Source organism: Colius striatus, chromosome 16, assembly GCF_028858725.1.
Source record: "Colius striatus isolate bColStr4 chromosome 16, bColStr4.1.hap1, whole genome shotgun sequence".
In the NCBI taxonomy this organism is placed as follows: domain Eukaryota; kingdom Metazoa; phylum Chordata; class Aves; order Coliiformes; family Coliidae; genus Colius; species Colius striatus.
This window is the reverse complement of record NC_084774.1, coordinates 16433678-16453401: the sequence shown is the minus strand read 5'-3', so window position 1 is coordinate 16453401 and position 19724 is coordinate 16433678. Positions and strand designations below refer to the sequence as shown.

General features: G+C 44.8%; 1 protein-coding gene and 2 non-coding genes across 6 annotated transcripts in view; all 3 read left to right on the top strand.

Moving 5' to 3' along the window:
- STAU1 (staufen double-stranded RNA binding protein 1) overlaps nucleotides 1–9620 on the top strand; it is a 30530-nt gene extending 20910 nt beyond the window's left edge. Inside the window, exons 7-15 of one of the 4 annotated variants that reach the window (XM_062009057.1) lie at nucleotides 8–106; nucleotides 1443–1655; nucleotides 2194–2337; nucleotides 3178–3324; nucleotides 4038–4110; nucleotides 5064–5383; nucleotides 6303–6425; nucleotides 7888–7973; nucleotides 8615–9620. In XM_062009057.1, coding sequence (XP_061865041.1) covers nucleotides 8–106; nucleotides 1443–1655; nucleotides 2194–2337; nucleotides 3178–3324; nucleotides 4038–4110; nucleotides 5064–5383; nucleotides 6303–6425; nucleotides 7888–7973; nucleotides 8615–8702 — 1293 coding nt within the window. In that variant the 3' untranslated portion in view covers nucleotides 8703–9620. Of the gene's footprint in view, nucleotides 1–7; nucleotides 107–1424; nucleotides 1656–2193; nucleotides 2338–3177; nucleotides 3325–4037; nucleotides 4111–5063; nucleotides 5384–6302; nucleotides 6426–7887; nucleotides 7974–8614 lie in introns of all 4 variants that reach the window. The other 3 variants (XM_062009056.1, XM_062009059.1, XM_062009058.1) reach the window with 3 other exon arrangements.
- An 8185-nt stretch (nucleotides 9621–17805) lies between these two features.
- Nucleotides 17806–17895, top strand: LOC133627000 (small nucleolar SNORD12/SNORD106). Its single transcript, XR_009819875.1, has one exon. It is a non-coding gene; the product is annotated as a small nucleolar SNORD12/SNORD106 (small nucleolar RNA).
- Nucleotides 17896–18806: 911 nt separating this feature from the next.
- On the top strand, nucleotides 18807–18897 carry LOC133626998 (small nucleolar SNORD12/SNORD106). Its single transcript, XR_009819873.1, has one exon. It is a non-coding gene; the product is annotated as a small nucleolar SNORD12/SNORD106 (small nucleolar RNA).
- The last annotated feature ends 827 nt before the right edge of the window (nucleotides 18898–19724 follow it).

The following is a 19724-nucleotide window of genomic DNA, read 5'->3' as shown; positions in this document are numbered from 1 at the left end:
CTTTTAGGTTAACGGAAAAGAACCAGATGATGAAAATCTCAATAAATCTGAAATAAGCCAAGTTTTTGAGATTGCACTTAAAAGGAACTTGCCTGTGAATTTTGAGGTATGTTTATTTTACAAGCTCTAGATTTGTTTTTATTAGAATATTAAGGGTGCACATTAAGTTGAGTCTCTTCTAGATAACTGAAACAACTGACTTTTAACATGTCTTGTTAGTTGTGAATACACTTTTACCTTTGACAGTCACCCTGATTGTCTTGGAGTGAAGAAAAAAAGAACAATCCACCTGTTCACAGATTCATGCCCTAAGATCCTAACATGAGTGAACAGCTGCCCTCTGGTTGTGTGTGCAATCTTTTTTCCCAAGCTTTTTGAAAAGTCAGTATCACAGTAAAGAAACAAAACACAGCCCCACATTGATGGTTAGAACACTGAAATGCAGAGTCAAGGAGAAGAGTGTAGTTCCCTCTGAAAGACATTTATGGAAGTATTTGCTTAATTAAGCACTGATGTGGACGACCCGCAAGTTGCAGAATCTCACAAATAGGTTTCTTTTCCTGCCATGAGGTGACCTCATGTGCATTTCTTTCCTTTCCCTTTGACCTGGCTGCTTGCTACCTCTTTGCCCCTCCTTATTCATTTTAGCTACCTTAAATCAATAGCTTCCCTAGGAGCATCTCTGTTGCACTGCAGTGTGGATTTATCCTGCTGTTTTCCTGAGCTGTCAGCCTAACGTTCAAGCCAACTATCTGAATTATTACCGTAGGAAAACGCAATTGTGTGTAACTAAATTGCTTCTAAAACTGTTGTGTGAAGTTCTACATGAAGCTTTCAGCTGTTGCAGATGAGCAAGAATTGGTAAAGAGTACACTGTCACAAAAGCCAGTTGTGGGTGGAAGTTCTTCATTCATTCTTACTTTTTGACTTTATGGATGATGTGTTATGAATGGAGTTAAAAGGCTAAGTCTGTAGTAGGCAGCTATGTCGTAGATGTCTCCAGAATTCTTGATTTCTGAACCAAAATGATGGATCCTAAAGATTTGCTTTCTCTGTAATGTTGTGTTACCATAAGGTGATGCATTTAATGAGGTGATGTTAACTGTGTGAAGTGCACACTGATGAAACAGAACAGTCACATTTTAATATCCAAAGAGTAAATCAGTATATTAAATTAGGTTAAATACATGAGTACATTAAACAAGAGTTAATGACTTATATGTAAATACTGTTCACTGCTTGCTGCATCTTATCTTTCTAAAGTGTTTATTTGGGTGGGATTATGTTATTAGAATGAGTGTGCTTTACATCTTTACTTTCTGGATTGTATCATATAGTGTGTTTATCCATAGTTCTTGAGAGAAGTTTGCTATAAACAATGTGCCCTACCATTTTTACTAAGTGTTTATCACGCTTTCACTCAGTTTTTCCCTCTGAAACAGGTGACCAAGGAAAGTGGTCCACCTCATATGAAGAGCTTTGTAACCAAGGTGTCAGTTGGAGAATTCATGGGTGAAGGTGAAGGAAAGAGCAAGAAAATCTCCAAGAAAAATGCTGCAATAGCAGTCCTAGAAGAACTGAAAAAATTGCCACCCCTTCCTACAGTTGAGAAAATGAAGCCACGAATCAAAAAGAAAACAAAGTCAATAGTGAAGGTAAGAGACACAGATTGGAACTCTGACTGTCACAAATAATTATCAGAGGAGAGGCGTTCCTGAGTTAATTATAAACACTCTTCAACTGCTCGGTGTTTGTCAGCAGTCTGGTACTACAAATGAAATGATATTTTGCTCTTAGCCTAAACGAGCTTCTGACACCACTTCTACAACTGTTATCAGTAGATTCAGGATGAAGGGGAAGCCTTATCAAAGAAGGATTGGCACATACACCTCAGACTTCCAAACGCCCGCTTTTGCATGATTTCGCTTGAGCAAATTCTTCTGCAAGCCTGTCCCTCCTAATACAGCAGGATTAGGGCTTGTAAAACTATTAGCAGTGGTAGGTTATATGTGGCCATCTGTGACAGCAGAGCCAAATAAATTCAGTGTTTCTCTGTCTGTGACAGCGTTTCATGAAGCAACTTTTACTTCAGTGTTTTTACATTGTAGAGATTAATGAATTCAGGGACACGCTGCATTTTGTCTGTAAATCCACTTACATTTTGGCTTATTTCCTAAACATTGTTCTATATAGCTGCAAACAAGTCCAGAATATGGTCAAGGAATGAATCCCATTAGCAGACTTGCCCAGATACAGCAGGCCAAGAAGGAGAAGGAGCCAGAGTACATGCTCATCACGGAACGTGGCCTTCCAAGGCGCAGGGAGTTTGTTATGCAGGTTTGTACGTTAACTGGAGAAATCTAGTTCTATGACTGTGATGTTCTGGGTTTGGTTTTGGCTCGTGGTGATCAGGTTGTCATGCTGATCCACAAAGTTAACAGGATTACAGCCAAATTTCCATTAAATTTATTCAGGAGATATCTGGTGGGCAATGAGTAAGGTAAAGGCTGGAGAAGAATGATCTGAATCGTGTTTTGAAAGCAAATTGCTTAAGGCATCACAGGTCTATGTTGTAACTACTTAAGGTTTTAATTAACTGCAATAATAATGTTCTGTTAAGAGACACTGAGCTCCTCATATTTTCTAATGTAGGATTTATTAACACAAACCTTGGGTATCCTTCACTTCCTCCTTCCCTTGAGTTTTCTTGTGTTGCTTTTAATTGCAGCACTTGCTGCACTCTGCTTTCCAAGTGCCAACAGCATAGTTGGATTTCTAATACCGAGTATCTCCTGGCCCCTAATAAAGTGCATTTTCCAGAGCTCTGTCTTATCCTGGCCAAGACAGGAAAGTTAGTTGCTTTCTTTCCATCATATTAGTAAATCTGATAAAGCTGTAACATCAGCTTGGAAAACTGAAAGCTGCTCTGACTCTGATTTTGAACATTTAGTCTGTTGCCAAAGTGAGATGATAGATGTAGTTGTTTGTATGACTTCTGTTTGGGTTTTTTGTGCTTGGAGGCCAATGATCATTGATAATAAATGGCAACTTGCTTAGAATAAGGATCCCTTGAATTATTTGTGACTCTTGGTGTACTCCAAATACAGTTCACTAGTAAGTGAATTCTTATGCTACTGTTTAACAATTGATTTGGCTTTTTCTTCCTCTTTTGGCCAGGTGAAAGTTGGTGTACACACAGCTGAAGGAATGGGCACAAACAAAAAAGTTGCTAAACGCAATGCAGCTGAAAATATGTTGGAAATTTTAGGTTTCAAAGTCCCTCAACCTCAACCTCCAAAGCCAGCATTAAAGACAGAAGAGAAGGTAAGAGGCTGTAAGAATAACCCACTGGTTTAGAGTACAGCAAAAGCCTGAGTTCAAACAGCTCCAGGTTTGCAAGACAGTGACATTGTAGTAGATTCATTTCTGCCCTAGCCAGGGAGCAGTTGTCTGTGACTTTTCTCTAGAAAATGTGCATTTTGGATACATTGAAGGTTCAGTTTTGCAAGTAAACCAAGTGGCTGATGTATTGGTCCTAGAAACCTGCAGACATGTATATTATAGGACTCTATAATGTTACATACCCTCGTGGCCAGGCGTAGTCAGAAGTTTGTTAGAGGGGAGGGAAGCAGGGAAAGCCCCCTGCATTCTCCTGTGGATTCAGCAGACGTTACCAGGCAGGATAGCAAGGCTGCTTTTAGTTTTCTCATTTTCATGGATACGTTTGTTTGTGTCCAGGATGTTTTCAACCAGTAACATTTGTCTGAATGGGCTTTGTTATGGTATCTAGTACTCAATATCCCTGTCGTTAGATCACTAGTGTGTAGATAGCTTTAGCCATTCAGTAAATAAGAATCGTTGAACTTGTCTCTTCTTGGTAGCTGTGTAACAATTGAGGGATTTGAATAAGAACTCTTTCAGTAAAAACTGAGCAGTCAAATCACCTGCATCTTGAAAACTTTTTCAAACCTGGAGAGACAAAAAAGGGTTTTAAAGGGATATTGTGTGTTTGGCTTTCTTTCCCTTTTATTTTTAAGACACCAGTGAAGAAACCGGGTGATGGAAGAAAAGTAACCTTCTTTGAGCCGGGCTCTGAAGAGACTTCAACTAGTAAGTAAAGTCACCTTACTGAAAGCAGCACGGCCCTCTTGGGCTGTTAGTGTTTCTCAGGCCCTTCAACAGTGTAATTTAACACACTGTAATGAGCAGAGATATGCAACAGAGATGTGCTGGCTTGCAAACTAAAACTACCTCTTGGAAAGGTTTTGTTCAAACCTCAAAGAGCTTATTCCTCCCAGATCCCACAGTATTCAGCTTGCTTGGCCAGCTGCTTGGGGAAGGGGGTAGATGACTGAGCCAAAAGCGTGTGGTCGAGCAGTTGGTGGGGGTGCAGCTGCTGCTGCCTGCAGTGCCTGGGCTTGTCTTCCCTTGATCTGAGGGACCTTGGGTCAAGCTTTAATCTATATCTAGGGCTTTCTAGGAAAAGAATGAAAGTTCAGGACTGAGTTTCATTTTGATCCAGGGACCAGACTCCTTCAACCAACAGCAGGAGTGAAGTGGGGACAGTTTTTGGGGGGGGCAAGGTAAGGGGAGGAGGAGAGGTCAGCCTCTTTGGCTTAGCAGCACCTTTTTCTGGAATAGGATGGGAACAAGATTCCCTGTGAAAAAAGATTGGGGTTTCTTACACCTGGGAATAGCCTTCCAGATGTGGAAGAATGGTTGCAGGTTGGAAGGCTGCCCCAGAAATGTCACTTTAAGCCCGAGGCAGAGGTGTCTGTGGTGAAGCTTGAGTAACCTGGAGAAACTGCTTGCTCCCAGAGGTAAAGGTGCTCCTTTGGGCACAAGCAGCTGTTGCACTGAATAATTTATTCAATAAACAAACTCTGTCTTGATGATGAATCTCTGACCCACCAAAGGCAAATGAAGCTCACTAAGTTTCTTGGTGTTTCAAAAGTAACTTGGAAAAAAAATAGTTTCAAAGTTTGTTTTGATGCCCATGTTTGCCTGTATGTCCTGCAAAGGCCTCACAGCCATCATCCCTGTATGTGCCTCTCTCTTCTCAGGTAATAAAGAAGACGACTTTCGGATGCCTTATCTCAGCCATCAGCAGCTTCCTGCTGGAATTCTCCCCATGGTCCCTGAGGTCGCACAAGCTGTAGGAGCCAACCAAGGACACCACACCAAAGAGTTCAACAGGGCAGCCCCAAACCCTGCCAAGGCTACGGTAACAGCAATGATTGCTCGAGAGCTGTTGTATGGTGGTACTTCTCCTACTGCTGAGACCATATTAAAGAATAACAACTCGTCAGGCCACGTACCCCACGGACCACTTACTAGGCCCTCTGAGCAGCTGGACTATCTTTCCAATGTTCAAGGAATCCAGGTAAATGTTCAGCTTTGCAAGATTTCATCTAAAGCTATCCGAACTGGTCCAACCTGTTGTTTGTTCTGAAGCCTTTTAGTTCTGCTGGTGACTGATGTATTGTGAGGCTGCTCATTAAGCTGGAATTCATGTAAATGTTTTACTTGACTATGAGATGTAGTGAATTGTACAGCTTTTCAATCTAGTTCCCAAATGTGCATTTCTGTACTGCATCCACTGGCCCAGGCTGCCCAGGGAGGGTGTGAACTCTGCTTCCTTGGAGGTCTTCAAGACCTGCTTGGACACGTTCCTGTGTGACCTGATCTAGGTGGGACCTGCTTCTGCAGGGGGATTGGACTAGATGATCTCTAAAGTTCCCTTCCAACCCCTACCATTCTATGATTCTATGATCCTCAGCCCTAATTTGGAGCCACTCCAAAGTCTTGGAAGAATAAAATTGAAAGTAGCATTTTGTGGAAGTTGGCATGATGTAGGAACACAGTATGAACTTGCAGTTGGCTGATCTGAAATAAGTTCATTTCAACAGTCTTTCATACATTAACATTGCTGTAAGCTCTACTTTTTCTTCTGTTTGGTCCCTTTAATCAGAATTGCATGTAAATTCCTGTATTAATATGTTAAAGAAGCTCAGTGGATGTAATGGGGGAAGTTTGAATGCAGATAGCTGTGATCAGAATAAAGGTCCTAGAAACAATCATTAAAGGGCCACTTTTATTCAGAAGGCTTGCAGAGCTCTCATGATCACTAAAAAACATTGCAAGTGAAGTCAGACTTTGACATAAATGGTCCTGCTGGCTGTCAGAATGATTAAAAGCAAGGTGTATATGTAGGTTCTTGTGTAGGCAAATAACCTACAGCATTTGTGAAATATTTCCTGTACTTGGTTCACTGAAAAGAACAAAATCCTTCTCTTCTTCAGGTTGAATATAAAGACTTTCCAAAAAATAACAAGAACGAGTTTGTATCTCTTATAAACTGTTCCTCTCAGCCACCACTGATCAGCCATGGAATTGGAAAGGATGTAGAATCTTGCCACGATATGGTATGATGAATGTTGCTGAAATGCTTTCTCTTTGGCTTCAGTGAACTTTAGGGATGCAGTGGGGAGACCGAGGTTTCCTGTTACTGCTGGATGGCAATGAATTCAATGCTGTACAAGTCCTTGGCTACTTCTTGTCTAATATTTCACGGGTTGCTGAAGTAATTGATTAATATCAGAATCTAAATAACCTTTAAAATGCTTAATATATACTCACAGTTTTGGTCTAAAAAACCTGTGTTTGCTTTACCCTGATACTATTTGCACAAGCACAGATTAAGGGAAAGTTATGAAGAGGAACTTTTGCAATATAAGAGCATATCAGCTTGTTTCCTGTAACAGAATGGGCTGGTGTTTGATTGGGAACTGGAATCCTTGGGTTCACATCACCAGACTTTCTGCTACGGAGTCCGAAATGGAAGAAACACACTTCAGCACTGGATAGCAGGAGTCACTCTCAAGCTGTTTAGCTCCCTTGATAAATAAGATCTCGTATTAACAGTAGTTTTCTGTGAAAGAATGAGTGGTCCAGACTGTGAACTGTAAGGGACTGTGTGTATTGAAGGCATCACCCATCGTTAACGATACATGTGCAGTCCTCTGTACCCTGAGCCGTTCTGTTCTTTTGGTACCTGGTGGTGAGCTGCAGACTGACTGCAGGCTCTTGGCAGTCTGTAAATACACTTCAGAAAACCTCATTTTACTCTTTTGGGGTTTTTTTCTAAGTACTAAAACTGTTTGCAGTAATTTTCTAATGGCTCTCATTTGATACAGATTTCTTTGGTCTTTGTCAGTCTCTACATCCTGCTGTAAAGAGCTCCTGTAGGTCTGAGCACACAAGTCGGGGCAGTAGGCGAAGGGAAAAGGACAGCCAGTACAGAGCCTAAGCACTGTGTCTGGGCCAATGTGAGAACCCTCCTCTGATCAGCTACTGAGCTGTCACTAGTGCCTGTGCCAGAGCTGATCAGGGGGATTCTGAGAAGGTGTACCCAAAATCAAGCTGAAGAAAGTTGCAAACAATTGAGGTGACTCACTTTTGCTCTCCCCATGTCATGTTGACTCTCAAAGTCACATGTGCCTTATGTGTGTTGTATTTTTGATTCTTGTGTAACTTGTTTTCTTCTTCTGCAAAGGACCTTTTGGTTCTGTGCGTTTTAATGTCCTGTGTCTGTACCCTTTCAGACACTAATCTAGTATCTTTTTCCTTGATACTAAGCAATATTGCTGAACTCGTTTTCCCCACTGCTAAATGCAATGCAGTGGGAGTCCCCCAGCCACAGACCGTGCTGTTGCTTAGTGTAGCAAGATGAAATTCCACACTGTGGCATTTTTTTTCCACTGTAATGATGTATCTTAAATATCTTACTAAATGAGAACATTTGCTATAAGCAAGTCCTGTCCTGCTTTCAGTGAGTCAGTGAAATGGGCTCAGGTGGAATTGCTGAATGCTCTCTCTCTTCTGTAGGCTGCATTGAATATTTTAAAGTTGCTGTCTGAGTTGGACCAACAAACCACAGAGATGCCAAGAACAGGAAATGGACCAATGTCTGTGTGAGTGTGACCCATTGACTTTCCATTGCATTAATGGAAACCTCTAACCTGTGATGTTCTAGAAACAAATAAAATGTGAGGGCTTTTTTCTTTGCCAGAAAAGTTAAAATGCCAAGGGCTGTTATCTTCAGAAGGATGAGAGAGGGTAGGTTTTATCATCAAGCTGGTAATTTCTATGTGTCAAATGCAAATTACTGAGCAGGAGCAAGTGGATAAAATGTAATGGCTGGGACATGAGCAGTTCTGGCTGTGATCCCTTGCTTGAACTCTTCATGTGTATTTGTGAATAGTGGGACTTCTCTGTGGTTTCAAGTGTTAGAGCTGCTCCTCTCTTTCTAGAAACCTTCTGTGTGTAAAATGTATAACAATGTCTGGCTTTCACAGCTTTCTTCCAGCAGAAATGTGGAGGGGTTGCCAATTAGTCCATTTGAGGAGAAAAAACCCCAAGTTTAGCTTCTCATTAGATCAGAAGCTGTCAAAATGGTGGGATGAACAAAGTGCTAATTGATTAAAAATGGAGGCCAGTTACAGGAGAACAAACTGTTATGTACCCCTGCAGCTCTTCGTGTGTGATTGAGAAATGTCTCACTTGTGGAAGTAGTGTTTTATCTGCCAAGTAACAGGTGTGTTCTCATTTGTAGATGCGTGAAACAAGAAATGGAAAGTGACCCTCTTCTCAAACCGGCTAACTCAAACACTTTGGGACAAACACTGGACAGCACTGCCTAAAAACAGGCTTTTGACTGGACCCAAACCTGAAAGCACCAGAGAAAATCAAATGCTTCCTCTTAATGTAACCTAACTGTTTTAGAGTGCTACAGTCTTTACAACCTACTGTAGTGTCTAAATCATAACCGTTGCTTTTCCTTCAGACAGTGATACATTTTTAGTTTCATTCTGTTGTTTTGATTGAAATGACACTATCAGTTTTTCATTTAAAAGTTTCTTAATTGTATCTAGAACAATAGCACAGTTTAGAAACTTTGTCTTCAGAGACTGACACCTTATCTGTGAACTAACTTGGGAAGATCATATCCATGTATGTGGTTATTTTGTTTTTATTGAAATAGCAAAGTTTCACTGGAAACAAATTGTGTGCCCACCGTTTGAAGAAGGCCAGTGCTGTGGCCAGCGGAGCTCAGTTCTCCAACGGTTGAATGAATTAAAACACTGTAGGAATTTTAAACTTCTTTTGATCCTTTTTGGTTAATTTCTAGTTTTCTTGAGTGGGGGGGCAGGGGAACTCGAATGCAACGTGACTTTAAATGATCTCTGATCTATGTTTTAAGGATGGTGTGTACAGACGGCACACAGCTCGCTGCATTACAGGATATGATCTCAACGTAGTGCATATAAAAGAGAAACAAACGCAAATTGATTTTCCTTGAGTGCTTTATACTGTTTAATTACATCTCCATGTAGGGCTGAGAAAAATTACCTATGTTTATATATAAACTGTGTTGCTTTTGATGTTGTGTTATTGCGCACCGCCGCGTGCGCAGTAAAGTTTTTGCATATGGTCCAGGTAAAGCACGATAGCCTTGCAAGTTAAGTACTGCTTCAGTTCATTGTTTACGCTGGAATTTTTTCTCCCCATGGAATGTAAGTAAAACGTAGTGTTTGTCACCAATAAATGGTAATACTAAAGGTTTTTTTCGGGGGTTAATTTATTCTCGTTTGCCACTTACAGGGGCTGCTTTTTTATAGGATTTGTAATGCTTGTGATATAGTAACGGGCAGTATTGTAAAGCTATGGAGTAACTGTACAATGGTTATCAATTACATATAAATAACTGACTATTTAGTAGTGTGGAGGATGTGAAAACCTGGCAAGGTCAAGGAAATTCAAAAGTAACGTGGGTACATTTTGTTCTTTGTGCCACAGTGTGTTAGTGCAACTGTATTAATGGGAGCTTAAACCTAAGTGACGATTGTGACAAGAAACCTGGCGCAACAGGTTGGTATTTCCAAGTTTAAGTCTCTACTTTTAAGTTTCCTTGTTTGCTTGTAATTTGAGTCATAACCTTGCCATGCACTTAGTAATTTTTTGGGGGGTAGTACTTTCAAAAGAAAACTTTCCCTCGAGCAACAGAAACTGGCACCGTAGCCGGACACACGACAGTGTCTCCTTGGGACATGACTGCCTCCCGTGTGTCCTTGGCTCATCATCTGCAGCAGCACATCCGAACCACCCGTTTGCAGTGCCTGTAGTAACTGTCCTGTCGTCACAGAGAGCAGTTACTGCATCTGCTGTGTCTCAAAAGCTAAATGTCTTGGCCATTTGATTTGCATTTGCAAAAGCAATCGGGCCACATTACCTGCATACCAAATTTGGATTGAATCAAGGCTGTTTTGATCACTATAAGCAAAAAAAAAGACATTGTAAAGTTTTTTTGGTTCTTCTTTTTTTTTTACATTTGTAGAACTAAAATGCTGTACATTTAAAAATTAAAAGAAACTTGCTAGGCTGAGGCTTTGTATTGCAAATTCTTACAACTTAGAAATGACTTACCAAGCAATTCGTGTTGGAAAACAGAAGCCACGGTGATAGCAGGTAAATGGTGTCCCTGCCTTTATCCCCTGCTGTTAGGGGTTTTATCTCTGAGTGGGACTAGAGCCTGTTCTGACTCCCTTGCAGCCCTCATTTGTTGATTGTGCTGTGTTTCATATGACCCTGCATTAAGGTACTTGGCCGTAAATGTCTCTCTTCCAATACTCTTCAGTGCATCTGTTGTCTCAGAGGTGCTGTGTAAGAGAAGGTCCTTTTGTCACAGACTTGTATTTGCAGCCTCATGGTGGATGACATCAGGTCGCTGGGTGGATTCTAGGTAAGGCAAGGTGCATTCTAAAGAAGAGTGTTTTTCCTACAGCATCACAATCACTTGCTTTTTCCATTGTCTCCTCTGTACTTGATGCAGCAAAGGCTGGTAAGAATAACCACCCGCAGGCTCTGCATGACACTCGTTCAGCAGATACTAACATAATTCCCTGAAGAATACAAACAGGAGAGAGCTGAGGTGAGGGTGACATTCTCTGGCCACAGTGCTCTAGCAGGGTGCAGCACGCATCTCCGAGTACCAGCAAAGTGCTTTCTGTGAGACACCTCACCTTTTGGGATTCTTTCTTTGAACTTTTTACATCTGTTTTTGGTCTTAAGAAAGCTTTTGGCTGCAAGTGACTGGGTGGAGCTTCTGCCTGTGAGTATCAGTGTGCAGTAGCGTGGGCTCTGTGCCACGTTTGAGTACTGGTCCCATTATGGGAAATTAAGTATAGGGTCAGTTCCAAAATTACTTTCTCATATTCAGATCTTAATTTCTTAGGGTTGTTCTCTCACAAGCAGATTTTACTAAGTGTTTTTCTCCCCATTATCTTATTTGACTTTGCTTGAGTTACCACAAATGTTTTAGTAAATTAATGCATTTTTCCCTTTGTTTCTCCAAAAGTATTTGGCAGCATAGGAAGTACTAATCTGAGTGTTCCTCAATCTGCTGTGCCTTTAGTAAATTGTGACCTTTTGCACTCAAAATACTCAGCTCAGCTACAGACAGCTTCCCTTTAATCACTTTCAAACGGGAGTAGGGAAAATGAAGTATTTAGTCTGATCTGTCAGGCCTGTATCTATGGTGCTGTGGCTGAGGGAGTGGGCTTGTTTCTTTACAGAATTTGCCACGTCATGTTGCCAGTGTCTATAAGTGGGGATGCCCTCGAGCCACTGCTTCGAGTGCAGAGGAAGGAGGTCTGATCCTAAGGGGCTTCCACCCCTCATTTAGTAACTTGTAGCTGGGAGACTGCTGTGGCAGAGCAGGTCACTGAATTCCAGTGCATCCCACTTTGTTCATTTGGACCTTTTTTAACACCTGCCCATCCCATTTCCACATGAGGGGCATATAGGCTTAAAGGAAGCAGCTGAGGTGTTTGGAAACTTGGTTCTGGAAATATTTGGGTTCGTTTTCCAGTAGTTCAGCTTGTAAATAAGATGAGCAGAGACCAGACAGGGTAGGTAATGATACATTTTCCTTCACCAAAGAAAATGTCTGTTTGCCTGTACACCATGAGGTCAACAGACTCCAGAGTTCATGCTGTTTTCTGGTATTGCAAAGAAAACTCCTTACTGTTTTCTCAAACTTCAAAGCCTTCAGCCGACCTGGTGCTTTCCTTCAAGCCTTTTATTTGCACAAGCATACACCTGCACTTAAGAGTGGCTCTTGTCAGAGAATGACACTGAGCTGCTGTTTGAAGAGGTGCAGTCAAGCATCTTGGTAATGCCCCATATGGGAACCTGAAGAGTGGCTCTGCAGGTGCTGTGGGTGAAGCCTGAGGGAGCCTTTTCCAGTGCTGGCTTTGCACGCTTAAAGATGCTGTTCCAGTCTCCTGTTGTCAGTAGCAAGTTGCACTCTGCAGTTGGTGTATGAGAAAGAAGGCAGTCCACGTTCATCCAGGGAGTCTGGAGTGTTACCTGCCTTCTTTTTTTTTTTTAAGCAGAATATTTCTATGTTAGTAGGAAATCCTGACTCTTCAAATGAAGAAACATGTCTTTTCATGATCCATCATTCAAAGTTTCAGGATGGAGACCTTAAGAGGATTTGCACAAAGCTTATTTTTGGGAATGCTGGTGTTTAGGATAGCTGAACTGAGCCTACAGAGGGAGAAGCAGTGTGAGTTCACTGTGATACCTGTTTGTTCCATCATATTAAAATACATTCCCATAACTCTTTGTTCTTGCTCTTTTGTTTTTGGATATAGACAGCTGATATTTCCTTAGGATAGATCCTGTCTGAAGGGACTCGGCTGGGGAGTCAGCAGGGCAGTTGTTCTTGTTCTCCCTTCTCTGCCCAATTCTAGTAACATACATCAGTTACATGTAGCTGTACCATGTTCTATGGCAATTACTGTGTTACCTAAGGATCAAACCAAATCTCTGTTCTAACCTGCTGATCCAAGTTAAATATAGTTTCATTCTGTCCTAATGTATCAAGACAATTGGTGGAGGTTCCAGAAGTGCCCAACTGCAGGAAGGGAGAGAGGATGTGTGTGTGTGTGTGTACCACATCACGGGTCTGTTACGAAGCAACCACATAATTGTTTGCTGCTTTTCTTTTGAAAGTCTGCAAATATAAGCCAACAAAACAAGTGGGAATCAGTCTCATAGCTTCTGTAAGAGCTTCTGTATTATACTTCAAGAAGGGATTTTATTCAGAAGACTCCTCTGTTTGAGCTCAGACAAAGAAACACTGCTCCAGAGGTGGTTACAAGTCTAAAAATACTCAGCTTCAGCCCTGAGGCTGTGACATGCTGCGTTGCTTCCCCACATCTGCTGGTGAGAGACAGGCAGTTACTTAATGCCCAGGAACTGCCAGGCAAGAACATGGGCATCCTCTGGAACGAGGCTGGGGAAAAAAAGTTGTTAGAACAAAGTAAAATCTCCAGGGTATTCATTCCATCTCTGGATTAGAACTGAATACAGATGTACAGATGGTCAATAATACTTATCCAAGAGTGTGCTTTATTCTCTCAGAGAACAGATTATTTTGCATACCAGCAGTGGTATGCTAATGCAGCACTGCACTTGATTAGAAATGAAAACATTACAGTGCTTGTAAACTTATTCTCCCACTTCCAATTTCACAGTGTTTTTTTACAACCTAATAATAAGAGAATGGATTGGTTTTGAAATGTCCTGTGTTAATGATACATAAAATACTCTTCACAGAGGAGCTTTCAATGCTTTCATGCTCTGCTGCCATTCTTTCATTTATCTTTGCTATTTCCAACCAAAAGATAATCTTTTATGTTTAAATGCCTTTTTTTTCCCCTTCAGAAGGGAGATTAGTGCTCCCAATGAAGGCAAGCCCAACCCTGTGCTAAGGGATAGAAACTCCTATATGTTTCATGTTGAAATGCAAATGCAAAACCTGTTTGGGGACAACTGGGGATCTCTACAGGCACCAGTCCCTGTTCACCATGAGTGCAGTCTCCCAAATGGCCGTTCTACTTTTTAAAGCCAAAACCAAGTGCATCACAGCAGGGATCTATATTGTGGCCTGAGGGATAAGTGTTGCTTTCATTGTTGTTTTCACTATTTAGCTCTTGCCTAGGAAAATACCCCATTGGGGAAGGAAAGCATCACTGGAAAGACCAGTCAGTAGTTTGTTGTAAATAAGATTCAATATAACTGTCCTACAAACTGCCACTGTAATGTGGTTGAGTTCTTGCACATGTTCTCTCAACACTGCAGTTGAAAAGCTTGTCCCATGTGAGTGGACTTGGTTATGTTTGTAGGGTGAAGGATGTGAACGTTTCTGAAGTCTCTTCTAACTTCATATTAGTCTACAATTTGCTCTGCCATCTGGCTCTGACTGAGCATCAATGCTTATGTCAAATCCATTTGCCAACAATCAAAAAGAGTGATCTGCAGGCCATCAAAGCTCCCTTCTCTCTCCCAAAATGTGTTCTGCACAGTCTAGCCAATAGTTGTACAGAATTTTACTGGTGTCATGCAGCATCAGCAAGTGCTCAGTACAAAGCTGTGAACAAAGCAGTTGCTCATCTGACAGGAATTGTTTCCACATTTCACACAGTTTATCTGATCTTGGAAATACAGTTAAAACATTGTGACCAATTTTAAGGCTAAACCTGAATGGATGCATAAAATCGGCAAAGACCCTAGTCCTGGAAGGTGGAGTGAGTGCTCTGGCTCACACCATAACTCACTGCAGTGCTCATACCCTAAAAACCAGCAGCATCTAAGGGAAGATTTGTGTTGGTTGGAAAATGAATGCTGAGATTGTGCTGTAAGAGTGCTTTGTGTCCCCAGGGATCCGCAGTGCTGACCTCTAAACCTGCTGCTGCAAACAGGCTCCAAGTTCTGCTCCAGTCACACTGTAGTTGTGATCCACTTCTGTCATTTTTGGCAGGAAACCTTTGAGAGTCCATGGGAAGAAAAAAGCCAAGAGAATGTGCATTTATGTGCAAATAGGCCTATTAAACTGGTAAATCTGAATGCTTCTCCTCTTTCCCTGAACCTCAGCTGGGTCACTCACAGTCCTCATTTGTTTCTAGCTTTAGCTGGAAAAATTCTGGCTCTGCAACTAAACTGTGTCAGTTTCTTTCTTACTGCCCTCTCAGATTCTGTGGATTTGGTGTAGAATTTGTCATATCTCAGAAGACCAGTGGGTTTGATTTGGCAGGTGCTCATAAAGTTCTCTTTCAATACCCTGTCAGCATGCTGACTTTTATGTTGATTATCATAGTGCTCCACAGTGAAGCTGCTGACCCAACAGTTCAGAGACGTCTTTTCATGGCTTTCCTGGTGCCTACCTTTAAAAAATTCCATTGCAGAATTTTATGCTGGAAAAAAAAAAATATCATCTACATTTCCTAAACGTTGGAGGCATCTGGTGCTGGGTTTGTAGTTTATTATGCTGGGAAGCCAGAGCTTGCCTCTGAATTAAGGTTTGGATTTCTTCATGCTCAGTTCTGATTTAAAAGAAAACCCCAAACCAACAACCTGAACATAACAATGTAGCAGCTGGATGCTGGCATGTGAAATATTTAATCACCCCATGAGATTAACAAGGTCTTGATTTGCAATTCAGAAGCGTCTCTTCTTTCATTATGTTTCATCTTCCTAAAGAAAAGAACGATTCTGTGCTGGCTCTCAGTGCTGGTGTTTGGAAGAGGTTGAAAACTGCCCTGTGAAGGCTGGTATATGCTACAACAACATTCTTCAGAGGTTGTGGTACTTCTGAAAACATGCATCTAACTGCCTGGCAACCTTTTACCTTCCCTGTGGCCACTCACTGTTAAACAGAGCAACTGCTCCTGCATGACTCATCCAAGAGCAAACAAGCCTCAAGGCTGGAGGGGCCCAGCCCAGTGGCTCTTGCCTGCAGCCGCAGTGAATAACCCAGTGAAACCAAATAAATTCAATAGTAAGCTCTGCTGCAGCAGTTTAACGTCCCAGACCTTCCCATTTCTCCCTCCTTGCCAAGCTAGGTAACACAAATGACATGTACAGATCCTTTTGCATTGTACATGTGACATGGGTTTGCAGCGTAACAAGATTAGTTTTCCCTGTAATCCTCTTTAAATGTCCTTCCTTTGATTGTCTTTTGGTGCTCTGGAACTTGGATTAATGGAATTGAGATTTATTCCACAAGTTCTGTTTGATAAGCTGCTTTTAAGAATTAGTTGCCTACAAACACATTCGATTTGGAAAGAGCATGTTAATGGCAGCTGAATTACACAGCAGCATGCCAGACATACTTCAGGGCCCAGAGATGGACTTCCAGTTTAGTATGTCTGTAGACATTACTAGACAAGGGGAATAAAACAACAGAGACTAGAGGCTTGCTCTTATCAGAGTGTCTAAAATATCCCATGTGGCTTCTCTGTCCCAGATTTGCAGAGCCTTGTCTGTATGTTTGCAAATTGGCTGGCAAATTGACCAAGTGCCTTTTCCGTTCTCTTGGCATTTCAGGCACCATCCTTACACTGCCCCTTGCATTGGTCTCACGGGACTTGTTCACCCTGCAATCAGCTTGACCCAGACCCCATCACCAAACCTCTGATTAGTCAAGAGAAGCTTGACTCCTGCATTTAGCCCAAAAAACTAGAACGAGTAAAAACGAGTGTGTGGCTCTATGCCTTCCTCTGCCTCTTGAACTTCGGTTGCATTTCAGCCCCATCTCTTTGTTGGTCTTATTGTAGGGACAAAGGCTCGTGCCTCCCCCAGAGGTGCTGAGAAGGGGTGCCACGGCTGCAGCACACCTCTGACCCGTGAGATTGGCGCCCACAGGTACAGTGGGCCGTGGCGAGGAGGGAACGCTGTGCCTGGCTGGCCGTTCTGCACAGGAACGATGCGCAGCCGCGTGAGAGCAGGGCACCGAGCACAGCTCAGCGTGAATTCAAGGGTGTCCCGTGGCAGGTCTCCACTGGGTACTGAGTGGATTCTCACCCCATTTCCAAGGTGAATGTACAGCTATCAAACCACTGCCCGCAGCAGTGCTCGGGTTACGAGCCAGGCTGTTGTCCTTCATCACACAGCCTGTGCTCTCCATTCCATTCCTCACGTTATTCAGCCTCAAGCTATTTAATGGATCATCGCTCGCCTGTCTGCGGCCACGTAAAAGCAAAAGAAGTGCTACTGTGATGAGGTCGCCGAGCTGGGTAAAGCACCCCCAGGGCCACTGAGCAGGGCCACTGAGCAGGGGCACTACCCGGCCTGCGCCATGAGGGGCCGAGCGCGCCCCGCCATGACGGACACGCGAAATGGCGGCTCCGGCCGCCCCGCTGCCGAGGCGCCTCACGCACCCGCCCCGCCTCCGACCGCGCTGGAGCGGGGAGCGGACGCCCGACCCTCGCCGCCCCGGGAGCCCGGCGGGGAGCGGGGGACAGAGCGGGGGGCAGAGCGGGGGGCAGGGCCGGGGGCGGCTCCCACGGGCGGCCCAGCGCAGCGGCACCGCCCAACATGGCGCCGGCGCCCGCCCCCCGCCTCAGCAGGGGCGGGCCCGGGGCGGGCCGCGGGCCCTATAAAGAGCCTCGCACGGGAGCGATCGGCCTCTTGCTCCGGCGTGGCTGAGGTGGGTGCGGGCTTTGGGCCCTAAGGGGGAGGCTGGGTTTGGATTTTCCTCCTCTACCCCCTCCTGGCGGCCTGGCCTGCCTGAGCGGGCTGCCGCTGCCCGCCGGGGTGGCGGCCGTGGCCTGGTAGGATGACCGCCTTCTGCCCGGCCTCCGCGGCCCCCTCCGGGCTGTCGGCTCCCGGCACGGGCTCGGCGGGCTCCCCCGGGCCCAGCGGGGCAGAGGCGGGGCTGTGGTGCGGCCGCGGGCCCTGGCTGGTGTAGGCGATGACCGCATTTTCCCCCGGCAGAGCGGCAGGGTTGACTTGCCACCGTTCCAGCCAGATGGCGTCTGATGCAGCAGCAGGAGGCCCCGCGGCGCCCCGGCGGGACCCGCTGCTGACCGGTCTCTGTCTCCTCGCAGGACAGGCGTGTCATGGGGGCGGCCTCCTGGTGTGCTCTGCCGTGCCCGAGCCGCGGGCCTGTGGCAATGGTGAGTCCTTGCAGCCCCTGTGCTCACTGTGTGAAAAAGCCGCCTGTGCTTTTCCGTTTCGGGAGGAGTTGTGTCTGCAGTGCTGCGTCGGGCCGCTGTAGCTTGGGGCAGATGTGTAGGTTAAATCACGGCCTAGATGCCGTGGTGCTGCCAGCAGAAGGGTTTCTTCGGCAGGAGGCCTGCAGCCAGGCCCTTTGTTTCCCCCTCGCTCCCGCTGTGTGCGAGGCTGCAGGTCCGCAGAGGGTGCGGGCTGGGAAGGACGGTGGGTGCGTGGATGGCCCCAAGGCCCGGGCAGGACGGTGGGTGCGTGGATGGCCCCAAGGCCCGGGCAGGACGGTGGGTGCGTGGATGGCCCCAAGGCGCAGGCAGGACCGTGGGGGCTGGGGCCAGGGACCGAGCCACGCGAGCTATGGTGGGCCCCGGGAGGAGGGGCTGGTTGCAGAGCTCTGCCCTGCCCCCTACCCGTGCGCTGTGCACCCTCCTGCCCTCCGTTAGGAAGGTGGAAACCTAACATGGCCGTAAAGGTTGGGCCTGCAAAAGTGCATCTGCATTTCCTGTCTCATTGCGACATCTGTGTTGGCTGTCCTGTGCTCTGCTGTGGAAGCCACATCAGTGTCTTTTCTCGGGATTTTTGCAGTGCTTCCCTTGTCCCGTGTACCTGTTGAGCACACCAGCCAGCTGTTTTTGGGGAGGAGTTTTCATCAGTTCCCTAATTAGCCATGGGTCTGCTGGGGAAGGTGTGAGGGTGGCGTGGCTGTGGTGGTGTGCAACTCCTGGGCACTTGCTGGTGTAAATGATGACTGAATTTTTTCCCCAGCAGAGCGACAGTGTTGATTTCTCACTGTTCAAGCCAAATCATGTCTGATGCACCAGCAGGGAAGGGCTACTGTGTCCCACACCTTGCCCCAGCCTGATGCTAACTGTTATCTTTGACCTTACTCGTAGGGCTCTGCAAAGGCATTAATGGTATTGAGCCTCTGGGAGACCTGGTGTGATGGCTGTAGCTGGCAGTGATTGTGTGACAAGGGCAAGTCCACCATGGTTCCACCATGTCTGAACCTCTAATAGGTGAGAATGGGGTAGGTCTTTAAAGTAACTGGTTTAAATTAAATTTAAAAAGCAAGGGAGTCCTTTTGTGCAAGGGAGTTGCTTTTGGAAGTCCTTGTCCCTGGAGACTTCACTGACATGTAAATTTGAACATTAGCCTAGATACTGTAAAGGTGGAAGTATGGCGGTTTTCCTCATGCAGAAATATTGCAACCAGGTCCTTTGTGCCTCATGTTGCTCCTGTTCCAGCATGTCCAAAGTAGGAGGTGTGACTAGTGAGCAGAAACCAGCAGGGCAAGGAACCTGCAAGCCACACCTGTGCAGGCTGAACTAGAGCAAGATGGTGGTTTACATCTCTGTCCCATTTCCCTGATGCATTTTCTTGAGAGAGTTGAGGATACTCTGCATGGAGATGTGGGTGAACTGCTCAGAGCAGCTGCCCCAGTAAGGGACAGGAACCATCCTGGCCTAAGTATGTCCCTTTAGAAAAGGGGTACTGCTGAGTCTTCTCTGCCCAGCCCTTGCTGGCTGTTGTGAGGGGGTTACAGATGTTCAGTGGTGGCCATGTGTGTGCTTGGCTTTGCCCCTTCCTCTGCCACTACTTCACTCAGTCCCTGTGCTCTGCTGTAGGAGGTGGGAGTGTGGCACAGCTGC